The sequence below is a fragment of the Jatropha curcas genome, chromosome 10 (assembly GCF_041381405.1).
Source record: "Jatropha curcas cultivar XTBG-Jc1 chromosome 10, XTBG_Jcur_1.0, whole genome shotgun sequence".
Taxonomy (NCBI): domain Eukaryota; kingdom Viridiplantae; phylum Streptophyta; class Magnoliopsida; order Malpighiales; family Euphorbiaceae; genus Jatropha; species Jatropha curcas.
Window position 1 is genome coordinate 25,896,645 of NC_143160.1, and position 16,879 is coordinate 25,913,523.

The window sequence follows — 16,879 nt, forward strand, 5'->3', positions numbered from 1 at the left end:
AGTGTTGGCTTTTCCTCGTATCAGGTAATGCATCATAATAACTAAAGGCAATTATGAACATCAATTGAAAAACCATAAGAGTGTGAGATACCGATTTGTCGCTCCCCAGCTAACTTGAAAAGCAATGCCGCCTACAATGACAAATATCCATTGATTAAATATAGAATAGTCTTACATGCGTATTTGATTTTTTTTTACAAATAGCATATTTACTCTTATGACTTGGGCATGGGATCTAATCATCCGTTTCCTTTTTTCTTTCTCCTCTTCCTTTCTCAAGTCCAAGGTGTATCGAAACCGACGAGAAGCATTCAGCACAAGTGCAGCTTGCTGTGAAAGACCAATACGCAACAATTAGTCTGAACTTCTAAGACAAACATAAACTTCGGACGAGTACATTTAAATATGTGTACATATAAACTCATTAACAAACAAGTGATTAGCAGCAACCATATATTCGATTTCCCTACTGTGAGAGCCACACATATAGAAAAACAAATGGCGTAAATGATGAATGGTAGGACCTCATTTGGTAAGAAAAATTACTGTACTGTAACTCAAAGTGCAAGCTGGCATGTTTAAACTTAACATTTTTTCAAAAATCACACATTACTCATACAAACAATTAAAAAATGAAAGGAATAATCACCCTCCAGCGTCTGAGAGTTTCAACAGAAGCATTCTTGGTCTGAGCAATATCAAAAGGATTCTCGGAATCGCGGTCGTCGCAATGGGCATCTTTGAGGCCCCCGGCTTCAATGTCAGTCTCCCACTCCCGCATTGTAGACGACGACGACAACAACGACTGAGACAATTCATCACTACAACTATTACTACTATTACTCATTAATTAAACGAAAACTGAACTAAAGTAACGATGTCATTGAGAGAGATGTCACCTCCGAACCCGTACACGAAACGACGGGAAAGGCCACCTCGCTCTAAGCCAAATCAAACAGAAACGCTCACACTCGAAAATAAATATAGAAAAATAAATAAATAAATAAATAAATAGTTAATTTTTGTTATTCATAAAATAAGTAAATAAATAACCACTTCACAGTTAGTATAACAACGCAAACACGAAGGGAACAACCACTGGACAAGTAGAAACAGCTACTGCTCTGTCTGCGAGATTGGTGGTTTCTTCTGGCGGAGAGTGCGAAACGGAGGTCTAAAATTTTTATTTAAATTAATTTAAAAAAAAAAAAAAAAAAAAAAAAAACTTACATGATTATAATGATGATCGCCTGATGAATCGGTGGTCAGAAAGCCAAAAAGAGAAAATCGAATGAGTGTTTGGAATATATAAATTTACGTTCATAATTTTTTTCTCAAAAAGGCTGAAGACTCTGTCTCTGTCATTGTGTTTCTTCCACGAATCAAAATTATAAAATTAAGCACTAGGAAACTTCTGCGAAGTTTCCCGCGCAATGACTTCTGTTAGGTATGTCCCAAAAATTATTGCACATTTTGTGTTGGTGAAGTCAATTCTAAACTTTTTCTTTTCTTTGTAAATTAATTATTATTAATAAAATATAATGCCGACGCTAGAGGTTAAAGAAAAACTTTCAAAAATTAAAATCGAGCAAATAACAAAAAAGAATTTACAATTTTATAAAGAAAAAACTTTAAAAAATGTTTGGTATATATCAAATTCAAAGTTAGGATAGCTAAAAAAATCTCAAAAAATTAACATCATCAAACTAAAATAAAATTTATAGTTTCATAAATTTACGCGCCTAAGACCACCAACCAGTGGCAGAGACAAAAAATTTAGTCAGGTAAGCAAATTTATTCTTAAATTTCAATAAAAAAAATTATTTGTTTATCCTGTAATTTAGAAATTGCAAGTTCTAAATATGGTAAGAATACTAAATGATAATTTAAACATAAACAAAATCATTACTTTTTTTTTGGAAGAAAAAAAATCCATTACTTATTTTTCAAATATATTGATCTACAATTTTTTTTTTTAATTTCTTTTTCCAACCTTATTTGGTAAATTTCGTACTTACATAATTTTTCATTATTGAATAATTTATATAACGACTAGCTGAAAGATAATCATTTTCACAAAATTAAAGAAAAAATTAAATTGATATGCCTAATGTGCAAATTGAAAAGGACTTTATTAATTAAAAAATTTTTGAAAGAGAGAGATAGAAGATTAAGGTTAAATTGACAAAAGAAAAATTATGGATTTTATATATTTTAAGATATTAAAATCTTGGTATGGTTAACTTTTGAAATTTGTAAAAATTTTGCTTTTAAATATTATATGAAATAAAAATTTTATTTTGTTAAATTGAGAGCCGATTTAATGATTCAATAATAAGTTGGATCTTAGAAAAGAAAGGACATTCATGAGTCATGATGGTTTGATTTTAATCCCAAAAGTGGAGCAGAGGACAAAAATAAATAACACAATTGTTTTTCATTTGAGGGCGAGCACATGCCTACACTAAGCATGGTGTAGCTCCACCCCAGGCAATAGTCTCTCACCTACCTCTTTATGTCCATAGTTACTTATAGCCAAGGCCATATCAACTCCCTCTAAGTTATTAGTTGCTCATAGACTTTGTAACTAGAATTGAATCTAAAATTTTGTGGCAATTCATATACAATTATGATTGATAATTATATCTAATGAGGTACAAATTTTACGGTGAAAACGAACATAGATTATCACCAAGATGGCTAAAAATAAAGCATAGGTTGAGGCATCATGAGGGATGTAGCTATAAACACTCTAATGCTTAAGTTACACAGAGAGCTCGAGAGGATTATAATATTATAAGAAAAATGATCATGTATCTTTGATGGAGGATGTAGGGTCCTTTATATAGTGGTCTAAAATACTCCTTTTAGGTTGCTGATTAGGATGTAATCTTCTAGATTTTTAGAAATATTAATTTTTAGTGTTTGACTAGTACTTTTGACTTTCTAGTGTAGTCGGTATCACTTACGAAGCAAGACTTGCTTGGTAGCTCATCCTGAGCTTTATTGCTTGGTAGCTCATGATGAGCTTCATTGCTTGGTAGTTTATGTTAAACTTCAATGCTTTGTAGCTTAGGTCGAAGCTCAGCTATGAATATAATAATCTAAGTGCGGACCATGCTGACCTTGAGCTTTTAGACATGTTTTCGTCGAAAATCCCCCCGAAGGACCCGAAAACATCATTTTTGTGGTTTTTGATAAAATGTTTTATTTTGATGCAGTGCCGATAAATCGGTCTTATAAACAATTTTGAGTCGCCACCCATTGTTTAGGCAATGGGACCGTTTTTATAAAAATGACTATATTTTAAACCTAATTTTGTTTTAAGGCCAAATTATTTTAAAAGACTGGTCAGCCGCACCAATGCGATTCTGGATAAGGGAATTGGGTACGTCGGCCCGTTGGAAGCCGACGCCCGGAAAACCGACCTCTATTAACCTATGATTTCTAATTTATTTTAGTTAGAAAAGCCAAATTATTTGTTTACTTAAACCCAACCCAAATAAATCGGACCGAGTTCCTATTTGAAAAATTATTTAATCGTCCCAAACAAATCTAATTATCACATAACAATTATTCAAATTAAGGTAATTAAATCAAACAATCAAACCAAATAAATAAAAAGACCCGCTCTTGCCTTATGGTTCAAGGCGGGCGACAAACCGAGTCAAAAATATTAAATGAAATAAATAAAAGACCCGCTCTTGCCTTATGGTTAAAGGCGGGCAACAAACCGGATCCAAAAATATATATAATTAAATCCATAAACCAATAAAAATTCATACAAATAATAAAATTCATACAAATAAATATATATAATCACATTTTAATATTTTAAGCTTAATTAAACTGTGATCTGTTCATATTTAGGCATTCTCAGTCCTTAAAATTTATTTTTATGTAAAATTTATATTTTTTTTATTATTGTTATTTCTGGAAAAATTGATGAATAGTATCGATCATTTCTGGGAAAAATAATGAATAGTGCATGAATAGTGTATGAACAGTGTTATGAATAGTATCGATTTCTGGAAAATTAAGAACATTTACTGTTCATCGATGAATAAACAGTTACTATTCATCGATCATTTCTGGGAAAATTGATGAATAGTTACTGTTCATTGAACAAACAGTTACTGTTCATCGATTATTTCTGGAAAAATTGATGAACAGTTACTGTTCATCGATGAACATCTACGTGATTTTTGTCCAGAATTCATTTTAAGTGATTTTTTACATCATTTCTTGTTTAAATATGTTTTGAGGACATATAAAATAGCCAAATATGAACAGAATACAATTTAAAGAAGCTAAAATCACAAAAATATGTAAAAAACACAAAAATATGTAAAGAAAAAATACAAAAATGTTAAGAAAATTACCTGATCCTCAGATTGAGGATTGTAAATGGATCAAATGTTCAGAAGCTTTATTTCTAAGGATTGATGTGTTCTTTTTTATTTTTTAATTTTTCTTTTTATGGTTAAAATCACCAAAAATTGATATCTAATGCCAAATTCTCTTCAAAACTCATAAGAATTTTTTGGAGAGAAATGTTGGCAGCACAGTGTATATTTTTTAGGGTTTTTGGAGTTGTGAAGTTGTAGATTGTGAGGTTGTGAAGAAGTTGTGTCAAGTTTGTGAGAAAGAGATGAATTTATAGAGCTAGGTTAGGTCAGGACACTGTAGCGTACCACTGTAGCACGCGTGCTACTGTAGCACAGCTACTGTAGCACGCAACTCTTCTCTTCTCTTATTTATTTATTTATTTATTTATTTATTTTTTATTTTTAATATTATTATCATTTTTTTATCCTTGGATTAAAAGGCTTCTAGATAGCATTAACCCATTCATCCTCCTTGTGTCTTCATCGGATCAGGCGGGGCATAAAAAACACGCGTCAAAAAGACATGATTGGCAACATATGCCTCCCATAAGTATTGAATCATTAGGTTCGATTTCTTAAATTGATGTTCGTGATCTATAGTATTGTTGCTAAATTAAAATCAATTTCATCTTGGCTGAGTTTTGCATGTTGAGTTATGACACTCCTTATGCTTTTACTACTAAGCTAAAATTGTCTATGATAATTTTACTTTTACTGGTCTTAAGTCAGGTATCGTCTTTTCGATTATTTTAGCAAAATATGGAGTCACCTAATAAATAGCTAAGCCAACCAATATTCCAAAATGAGCTAAAAATGTTGATTAAAACTGAGCTAAGCTTGAAAAAAAAAATTATTCTGCAGACTAACTTAAGTGAACTCTATTTTTATTAGCATTTTCTCCTCATACGAGTACAAGCGTTTAGGTTCATTAGCGACTTAACTCTGTTATATCCCCATTAAAGTGTTGTTTTACTAAGAAAACACGTGAACATGTGTGTCTCAAGGTGTAATTTAATGATGACTTCTTAAATTTTCTCTACCTTTTGAAGTTTAAATTATTTGACTCCTATCAAATTTGTTCTTCATTGTCTATAAACTTTTAGAGCTCCACTTTATTCTTTCTTCTTTGTCGATTTTGAAAATTCAAAAGTCATGATAAGAAACAATATCTATTTGTCCTGCTTTGTTGTCTTTTTAAAGCTTGTCATTACAAGTTACACCTTATTAAATATGGTTCTTTTTTTAAAGTTCTTATCTTTTCTATTTTTCACATTTTTTGCATTCAAAGCTTCTATGATTGTTTGCTCACCTTGGTACTCCAAAATTAGCTAGAAGTGATACCTTTGGTAATAGATATGTGCTGACTTTAGATGAAATTCGTGTGATTGCTGAGAAGTATAGATTCCTTAATTATTTTGCTTATTGACCTTCGACAAATAGGACAATATCACCAAATAGGACTTAGATGTTACTTTGACACTTTTTATTATTGTGTTGAAGATGTATAAAGTTAGTATTGCTGTAATTCATCCCATTTCATGGAGGATACATTTAGTGTAACACCTGTCGCCCGATTCCAGAGGTTTAGATGGCGAATGCCACATTCAATGCCGAAGTCACCATTGTCGTTAGCAGATCAAACCTAAAACTAATATATGAATTAAGAGTGATTAAATATTCACAAGTCTAGTAAGTCCTAATTTTTAACTTAGAAAATATTTTGGGAAAATTCTATAGAAAAACTACAAGAGTTTCCCCTAAAAATTAAACTTAACTAAAACATATGAATGCAAAACACTTCTAATTCAAAATCTCAAACATCCAACAAACTCCTATAATCAAACTCAACTCAATATCCACTTCTACACATACATAATCATTCATTTCTCATTATCACCATTATAACATCAATACTCAATATATCCATAAACATAAAAATCTCATAGATTCAAACCATTTGAAAATATCATCTAATAACTAGTTTTATAATCATGGTAAAATTAATAATATAATAATATAATTAGTTTATCTAAATGAAATATTAAAATGTTAGATTATTCTAATTGCAGGTTTATACCAAAAATTATATTACATTTATAGTTAAATTTATAAATTGGTTTGTTCACGAGCCAATTAAATGAACTAACTCACAAGCTTAATAAATGAGCTTGTTCACGAGTATATTAAATGAACTAGCTTGTAAGCTAAATATACAAGCAAGCTTATTAAACAAGTATGTTCATGAATCTATTTGTGAATATGTTCAACAAGCCTGTACATGAACATGCTCAATGAGCCGGTTCACGAGCCCGTTCACGAGCTTTATAAATAATACAATTGCAAGCCCTATCAAGTCAAACTTTATTATGCTCAAGTTTGGTTCGTTTATTTTAACAAGCCTAAAGTTTTGTTCAAGTTTGGTTCATTTAGAAATTGAACTCGAACCAGACGAACTCTTATAGAGCCTCGCCTCGAATAGTTCGCGAATAGTTTGGTTCGTTTACAGCCTTAAGCTTGAGGCCAAGCTGATATATTAGTAAATTTAAAAAATTAAACCATTTTGAAAAATTGATCTTTTATAATTCAATCATCTAAAGAACAAAGGTTTGCTAATGAATGGTTGCACACATCCTTTTTCCCTAATTGATCAGAAAAGAAATAATAGTCTAAACTTGTAATTAGCCCTTTGCTCATTTCAAAAATAATTCCCTGCTTGACTAAATGACTACTGGTCACTAAAACTTGTAATTTGTATGTGAATTTGTTCATTATCTTGTAAGGAATTAAATGATAATATCAATTTCAACATTTAATTAAAGCCTCCCCTCCTAATTTTATTTGAAAAATGCTATCACAAAACCTAACTAAGGAATTGAATTATAATATTAAAGCAAAAGGCATGTAATATAAAAGCATATGAGCTTACAATTAAGGTAATGGATTCAATTGTAAACACGTATTGCAACATCAAAGCTAAGGGTCTGAATTGAAGGCAAGCATGTGTCTAAGCATTAAAGTCTAAAAGTATGTATCTAAATTTAGGGCTAAAGGTGTGTAATTTAAATCCTAAGCCTAAGTGTGTATTTAAGCACTAAAGCGTATGCTTTCCATTCTCAAACCTAAGCATGAGATTAAATACCCGAATCTAAGTAGTTAATGAAAAGCTAAACCCAAGCATGTATTTTAAAGACTAATCCTAAGCATGTAATGAAATACCAACCTAAGCATGCAATTAATCTGACCTAATCATGTAATTAAGACCTGTAATTAAGACCCGTGTATTGAGAAGGAAACTAATATAGCATTTCAGAAGATGCTCCACTGATAAAGAAGCAAGAACTACTTTATCAAAAAATTCTCATAATATTTACATGCAGAAACAACAATATAAATTATATAGTTTGAACAGAAAAAGAGACAAGTAATAAGGCATGTAAATGAATCGAATGTAATAAAGGGAGAACATACTATTTAAGATTGATTTTGAGCCATATAAAAGGTCCATAGTTATTTCATAACATAATGATAATAGATGGTGTGCAGTGGTCAAAATTCAAGGAGTCCACAATTAGAAAAGGAATACTTGAATCATATTAGAGTACATGAGAGAAGCAATGCATACCAAATGTCAAGAGTATTAAGGAGACTCTTTGTCACCATATTGGTATACTGGAAGTTGGCAGACAGGATGAGATTGGGCGATGATTACACCTATGACGTATAAATTGTTATTAGTTATTAATTAAATCTATATAAATATATAATTTTTAAGGCGTAAATGCTTATGTGACAATATGTTAGAATATGAAAGTGATGACATGATATTTTATTTTTTCATTATAATTAATATCTTTTATATTTAAATAAAAATTAAATGTTCTTTGTTAAATATTTCAGTTCAATATTTGAGAATTTAAAAAAGAACCTATAATTTTATCTTCCATCATTTAATCAAAAATACATAAGTAAATTATTCAAATTAAAGCAACACAAATATAAATTAAAATAATTTTCTTGAAAATTACAGTCAATTGAATTAAAAAAATAGAGAATTATGCAATCCGTGCAGCGCGCGGGTACAGGACTAGTGTGTGAATATTTTAATAAAAACAATTATACATACACATACATATATTGAACATGTTTGTTAGGTTTTTTCATTACGCATAGTTAGAGTGGATTTTAAATAAATGGTGATCTATAAACTGAATATATGTGTGTGTGCGTGTGTGCGTGTATATATATATATATATATATATATATAGCTATTTTATTAATTAGCTATTGTATCCATGTTAATCTCAATATGACATTATGGTTATAATACAAACGAAAAAGTATAACCAATACTTAATATTATACAAACAAAAAAAAATTTTTTAAAAAAAGTATGAACAATGAGTAAAAAAGAAACAATGATAAAGTGTAATACACATCAAGAAAAAACTAGTTTTGTTAAAATCCTAAACCAAACAAATACCTATAATTGATATAATTTATTCAAAATTTGATTCTTGTTTATTTTCTGACCTAAAGGAATAGGTTTTTCCCTCCTTTGTTCATGCCTAATGATGTATTTATTGATTCTAGTTAACAAAGCATTAATCTTTCTTTGAAAAAAAAAATTCAAATTAATATGATTACATTTTAATTAAAAGTAAATAAGTCATTGCCAATTACAAGATTTTATTTTGTATATCATTTTCATTTAAAAATAAATAATATTATACAACTTTTAGGGGTCATTTGTTGGGCTGAATTCTGAATGTTGAATCTGAAACAATAACTTATTGAGCTGAATGTTTAAGGAATGATATTAAGAACATATTACTAAATGATTAAGATTGTTTGGTAAATGATATATACTGATAGAATATAGATATTCATTAGGGATTAAAATAGAATTTACTTATAAAACTCTTATAATTATAGTGACTAAAAGATATTTGACATATAAATCCTAAATAGGAATGGATATATTTTCCTATTTAGATGCTGACTTAGAGAGTTCAAGGAAAGGGTATATATATATATATATATATATATATATATACATCCTTAATTATCATAGAGCATTCAATCACTTACTAAAACAAGTAGTCTTCGATATCTTAAAGTCTACAAACTATTGCGGTGAGCGTGGAACACACTTTTACAGCAACAATAATAAAAGATAAGTCTATGTTGATCTTACTCTACTTTCTCAAATTATACTCATCAAATTCTGCATTGACATATATTTTAATTTGTTTTATAAACTTATTGCGTAACATATTAGTTTCCATTAACACTGTTTATCGAGCTATATTGTCACAATTTATGAAAAAGAAAGAAGAAAATCCTCTTCTGATATATTTAGGGATTTGCCGATATAAAATCTAAAAATTGTTTTTTTCTGTTTAATTTTGATTTTTCACGATATAAATAACAGACTACTAACCTTAGTAACTTGTGCTTTTGGAGATACTAAAAAGGGTAATGCCACCCTTTTATTTTATATGGCATATATAGATTGTCAGTGCCTCAATAGTCATTCGTATATTGTTGGTTACTTTTTAATACAATCATATGTTGTAAGGCCCCATGGATTTAATCCATCCAATTATGTATTTATATTTTAAGTTTTTCTTGCATTAGTACTTTTAATATCCCTCGTATGTCTCTCTTATAAGGCAAACATGACGTAGGATTTTGATTATTATAATTTATTTTGATTATTGTCTAAAATCTTTTATAATTTATTGAAATTTTATAATTTATATTATTGAAAATAATTTATTTATTTATTTAAGCTATATAATTACATTATTTAATAGTCAAGTGCTGGTATTAAAAGATTAAATAATTTGATCATTCGAGATAAAGAAGGAGATTGTATTGAAAAGGAAAGGAAAAAAGAGATAAGTTTTCTCTCATTAATATTTTAAAATTATATACGTCTCACTTACAAGGGAAAAAATTTATATTGTTAATAATTGTTAAACTTATGTTTATTATTTATTATTTGTTATTTGTTATAAGGTTGCTAAGTGGCCATCGAATACCATTGCTCTAAGTGAGCATCAAGGCTAAGTGCCTTGGAGCTACGTGCTCTTCTTACCGCTCCAAGTGAGTTGACTACTGGAAGTGAGCAACACTAAGTGCCCAAAATAATAAGTGATAAATAATGAATATAAACTAAACAAATTATTAAATAAAATAAGATAAAAGGTATCACAAAGATTATATTTAGACTCCTAGGACATAAATATCGTATGCTTGTTGGGGACATATGATAGAATATAAATATTTATCAAAGATTTAACCGTAATTTGTATATAAGACCTAATTATATTTTAGGATCAAATATTATAATTTGGGTAGAATCAGCATAGGATTTGGAGATATTATTCCTATTCCTTCACAAATACGTATTCCAACTATAACTCTAATCAAGATCTTTCTACCTATGTATAAAGGGATCAAACTCTCTACTCATGTACGCAATATCTATGTAATAGAAAAATACAATATCTCATTCAATTATAACTATTTATTGTTTTCTTACTGATTTAAACATCAAAGCAGTTTCAGGCCTAAGGCTCCTCTTTTCTCCCACTTTTTCATCTATTATTTGTCACAGGAAGCATAGCTAGAACAACTGCAACAAAGGTTCCTCCGGTTGGAGCTTTTTGGGTGGAAGGTTCACCACTTTGTGCACAAGGGAAGCTACCTTTCCCCTTTTTCTTCATCATTATTTCAGACAACTTGTTGAGGTTCGCCATATGCAAAAAAAAAAAAAAAAGAGTTAAAAATTTCAATTTAGTAGCAGAAAATTAAAACAAGCATTTGTAGTAATAGCCTTTTCTTACAAGTATGATCGAAGATGTCTGCTTGGCCGATTGATTGGGTAGTGGCAAGCAATTATGTCCTGCACTTCAAAGTATTCTCGCCCAAAGTATTATAGATAGGTCAAACATTCTTCCTTTGAAGTGGATGAAAGTAGCTCGATATCGAGCTGAAGCACAATTATTAGCCTACTTGATTGGAACCATAGGCGGTAAAGGGTACTTTAGGGTGAAAATTTCTCTTTCCACCTCCTTTTTAGTGAGAACACTTTCCCCTCTAAAAATATTCTTACACGAGTCTCGCGCCTGCAAGTAGAAATGATCTTGTCGTGAACGAAGAAGTAGGATATACATTTTATCGACTACAGCGGGGGTTAGCTTGTATCCTCCTTCACGAGCTAATATATGTAGACTAACCAATATTTTTATGTTTTTTGGATGAATTTGATTAAGAGAAAGGCCTTGGAAGTTCAAATAATTGATTAAAAATGTTTTCAAAGGGAACCAAATCCCAAATCTTAAATCTTCCTCATAGACCATTAAACTATGTGGACCAAAATCACTACTTGCCCTTTGTGAAACGGTTGGGCGAGAATTTGAATTGAGGAGGTATACTATACTAATTATGATAGTCAAGAATGTATGTCTGCCACCTTGACACCTTCTTGTGGATCCATAAATTTAGGTAAAGGTTCAACCACAAGATCTATGGGTCCTATAGCGGCCCAAAAGTTAAAAGAAAAATTGCCTAAGATGCGGGAGAATTATGGATTCTAATGGTGCATATAAAGCTCGGTATGCAATGCTCAGCAAACAACATAAAGTTCTTTTCAATAACTAAACAAAGTTCAGAACTACAAAGTATAAGGCTCGGTTATATTTCATTTAAAAAATAAATAATAATAAAAATATAATAAGAAAATTCATTTACTTTCATGCTTAGGATTCGGTCAAGGAAATGAAAAATAGTAATAATAATACTAAATAATTTTCTTTGCAGGTTCAGTAAAAGAAGAAAAACTAATAATAATTTTTTTTTTCTTTTCTTTCCCTTTCCTTGTTTTGCGTAGGGTTCAGTTAAGGGAGAAAATAATAATAAAAATTCCATTATTTTTCTTGTTTCATGTAGGTTCGATCAAGGGAATAGAAATTAATAATACAAAATTCTTAAGAAATTAATAATAAAAAATTATTTTCCTTTCCTTATTTTGTGAATTAATAATAAAAAAAAATTCCTTTCCTTTCCTTGTTGTGTGTAGGATTCGGTTAAGGGAGAAAATAAAAAAAAAAAATTCTATTCTTTTCCTTGTTTTGTGTAGGGTTCAGTTAAGTGGGAAAATAATGATAAAAAAAATTCTTTTACTTTTATGCTTTGTGGGGCTCAGTATGAAATTTGTGAAAATAAAGTTCGGGATTTAGTCAAGTAAAGTATTTTACTATGTAAAAGGGTTTCGCCATGTGACAAAATAAAATCAATTCACTCAAAATAATAACCAAAAATCATAAACAAAATAGAGCATATTAAAAGAAAATGAAATACAAAATGAAGAAAAGCTTTTACAGAGAGAAAGTGCAATTACCTTATAGAGAGAGGTTCTACATTAAGAAGAGGATGGTGGAAGCAAAAATGAAATGTTTGAAGCAATTTATAGAATTTTAAAAAAGGTTTTCCCTGTTCTTTTATTTTCTAAATTTGAAAATTTCCCTCTTCCTTTTACCTCCTCTTTTTGCACTTAAAATTAATAAAATGGGTTGGGCCTATATTTTTGTGATTGAGATAATAATTCAAAGAGATTTGCCAAATATTTGGTCTTTATAAATTAATTTCTTATTAGAATAATTTTTTCTTTCTTTCTTGTTTTTTTTTTAAGATAAAGAGGACATAAATGACCTGTATTAAGGGGGGACATTTAATAGAACATAAATATTCATTAGGGCTTAAAATAGAATTTACTTATAAAACTCTTATAATTATAGTGACTAAAAGGATATTCAACATAAATTCTAAATAGAAATGGATACGTTTTCCTATTTAGATGTGACTTAGAGTCCAAGGAAAAGACACACACACATATATATATCCTTAATTATCATAGGACATTCAATCACTTACTAAAAACGTAGTCTAAGATATCTTGAAGTATATCATATCTGAATCATTTGAGTTAGTGCAGTTTTACTTATTTGAATTTCTAAATACTTAATAATAAAATTGATGCATTATATTATATAAAATAAAGCAATCATACAAATTTAACTTATTACGCTATATATATATATATATATATATATATATATATATATATGAAACGACCCAATTATTCTTTTTTTCAAAAGATTTTGAATTAAATTTAAACTAGAAAATTTAAATAATATTATAATATTAAATTATTTACAAAAGGAAATTGGTTGGATTAAAAACCATATCGGAAACTATCTAAATCGGGCTGAAACTGTTTAAAACCCAAAGCAAATCTTCTCGAAACCGATTTTAACTGAACCTGTTTGGTTTGGACTAAATCCGACTATATACCTAAAAATTAAAACACAAAAATCTCATTCTTGTTCCTCGCTAATGTCGACGGCTCTCTCCATTTTTCTTTTGTTCGTTCTTCGACCACCGACCATCGAATCTGGCTATTAAGGGCTCTAAACTCAAGAGCTCGATGAGAGGAACAATTTGGTGGCTTTGAATTGCAAGGTGAGAGTCTGGATCGAGAGGAAACTCATCGGTGTAAAGCGTCGCCGTTGGGATTCCGTCTTTTGATGGTCCATGCTATTTCCTGCGAGACTAGGCCTCGAGGTAGGTCTCGATTGACTCCTCTCCTCCAGGTGAACTTTTCCCCTCCACCAATTCTAGTGAAGAAGCTCTGATGACGGAACCGCTGCCATTGCCAAGGCCATTTCCGGCCAAATGAGATATACCTAGTCTAAATTAATCACGAATTCTAAATTCCCATGAGATTTCGAGTATTTTGGTGTACGTGTTGCTCAGTTTTGGCAATAATCAGTTTTCCAGCCACCATGCACGGCGGCCGGAGGTGGCGGTGCGGTGACCGGTTGACGAGACTCTCAGGAGGCAAAATCTCCATCTCGTCACACTGAACTCTAATCCGCAAGCCAATTTGCGATTGGCATACTTCAAGATTTAACTTAATATTTTAGTGTGAATTGCAAAATTAGAAATTATCAATTAAAGATAATTTAAATTTATTAATAAGCCAATCGAAGACAGAAAGATATATCGATATTGTGAGTATGAGACACCGGTAATGGTGGATGGCTGTGTATTATTATTGTGATGCGTAAAATATGGACAGTTTAATTTGTAAAGGAAATGTTGCAAAATTTACGGCAAAAAAAAATATAAAAAGAAAGAGTGAGACTAAAACTGAACTAAAAAAAACCTATAAAAAGAAAGAGTGAGACTAAAACTGAACTAAATTAGCTATGTCGTTGATGAATCCTAATGGCTAAAAACTATTATTATTATTATTATTATTATAACTTACCAAAGGACTATAAACTTTATTGAAGTTTATATATTAGAGTAAATAAGTAAATAAATGAATAGTAGATATACAATTTGATAAGTTAAGACGAACTACTATATTAGCCAAAATTGATAAGTGAATGAGAATTAAATTTCTCAAACTAAAATTCTTAATAAAATTTTTTTTTCTAGATGCTTATAAGGTTCCAGAATGACAAGGCAAAAGTGGAAGGGATGCTGTAATAAAGATAGTCTTGTTAAGTACGATAAAGAACAATGAGTAGAGTTAGATAATCTGCATCGCTCATGCATTTTATATTCATACATACATGAATAATATGATATCTACGTGAAACATGCATACATTTAAAGATACCATATAGGCGTGTATGCCATGAGCCGCATTGAATATATATATATATATATATATATATTGAAGTATATGGAGATGTTGGATATTGTACATTGTATGAATGATATGAAATTTATTGATTGGATGTGAATTACTTATAGTGTGACGTGGACTTAGAATGATGTGGGTCACCATGAGGTGAGAGCACATGCATAATGAGAATGCCGATAGTGGGCCATAAGCGAGTGGAGTGGCGCTCCTCTTGTGCACTTTATGATTTGATGCGCATCGATGATAAAAGAAAAAGGAAAAAGAAAATGAAAGAAAAGTGACAAAGGGAAAAGAAAAGGAAAGTAAGGAGAATTAGACGGATGAGATTCGTCAAGCTCGAATAGGGTGGGCTCCTTTAGTGCACTTGACACAAGGATCGTGGATTATTTTTTCAGAAATTATTTTAAAGCATGTTTTGGGGGTGAGTATGATCCTTGTTTATAATGGGTGATTCCACAGACTAATGTCCACTGTTTGGTTACTTGAATTGTTGTGACTTGTTTGATGAGTATGTGTACATACTTGCTTGTTCATTCATAATTAGCTAGAGGGCTACTGATTGTATAACATGATTATCATATGTATGATTATATGGGTTGAGAGAGTTATCTAACCCTACTCATTGAGTTTGGCGCTCACACCTGTCTCTTTATTTTTCCAGGTAACTGAAGGAAAGAAGAACCCTAAGGATCCTAATGAGTTGATATGCAAATAAAAGAAAATATTAGTAGTTGTGTTAAGCATGTAAATGTAAAAGATTATAGATTATAGAATTCCACAATTGTATTTCAAATGGGTTGTAATTGAATCATGTGGATATATATATTAATTATATAATTTTGTATTTTTAATATGTTTGTGCAGAATCGAATCGGGCCTTGATTATAAAAATATGATTTTTGGGCCTGAAGTGATAACGGTGAAAAGATTGAGCTTAACTGACTTAGGCTTACTACGGGCCTAAGAGGCCTTAAGCCCACCTAGGCTCTAGTGCTGGTCCAGCCCACGGTTTTGGATTGTTACAATATATATATATATATATATATATATATATATATATATATATATATATATATAAGGAGTATTATAAATTAATTATATGAAAGTTAAGATAGTTTGCAAAGACAGAAGCAAAATATGGAAGTTAATTATATATAAAATAATGGTCATATATTCTTCACAAACATGACGCAAAATATGAATCAATTTCATTTATTTTGTACTGCAATTAATTTTTGTTTAACCAAAAAACTTCTTTTTATAATACTAATAATTGAAGCATAAAAAGCTATAAAAAATGGCTAAATGCATATTTTGGACCTTATACGTTCTTCAGAAAAAATCTTGTGGCTCTTTATACTTTATGGAGTTCCTATTAGGTACCTCTATTTAATTTTTTTTTTTTTTGTATTTAATAAGAACCTGGCCACTCTGGAAGTGATGTGCAAGTATCCATATGCATGTGAAGAGAGTGAAAGCTTGTTTCATTACCATGTTGGCACCTAGAAAAGAGTCATGTAGTTACTGTTAGTGTAATTAAAGTCTGTCTTAGCTTGGAACAAAAATTCTCTTTTAAAAAACTTTATTTCCTTTTTCCTCTCATAGCTCTCCATATTAGGGTTCAAAAAAAATTGGGATTTATGCGATTTTAAGGAAATCGAAATGGATATTCCTTTTGATTTTATCATCTCGAATTGTGCTACTTTGGTCTAACGGCGATGGTGAAGGTGTCTTTCACTGAGGTGAACCCAGGGAGGAGGTTCTTTGG

The 16,879-nt window shown here is 30.2% G+C and overlaps 1 protein-coding gene across 5 annotated transcripts in view; it reads right to left on the minus strand.

The window, feature by feature from the left end:
• Positions 1 to 1,407, minus strand: part of ACA9 (autoinhibited Ca(2+)-ATPase 9) — a 31,228-nt gene extending 29,821 nt beyond the window's left edge. The window contains exons 1-5 of one of the 5 annotated variants that reach the window (XM_089715593.1): positions 1,231 to 1,401; positions 900 to 941; positions 650 to 805; positions 214 to 330; positions 92 to 131 (exon numbers count right to left, since the gene is read on the minus strand). In XM_089715593.1, coding sequence (XP_089571719.1) covers positions 92 to 131; positions 214 to 330; positions 650 to 781 — 289 coding nt within the window. In that variant the 5' untranslated portion in view covers positions 782 to 805; positions 900 to 941; positions 1,231 to 1,401. Of the gene's footprint in view, positions 1 to 91; positions 132 to 213; positions 331 to 649; positions 806 to 899; positions 971 to 1,230 lie in introns of all 5 variants that reach the window. The other 4 variants (XM_089715594.1, XM_012220683.3, XM_012220688.4 and 1 more) reach the window with 4 other exon arrangements.
• Between the last annotated feature and the right edge of the window lie 15,472 nt (positions 1,408 to 16,879).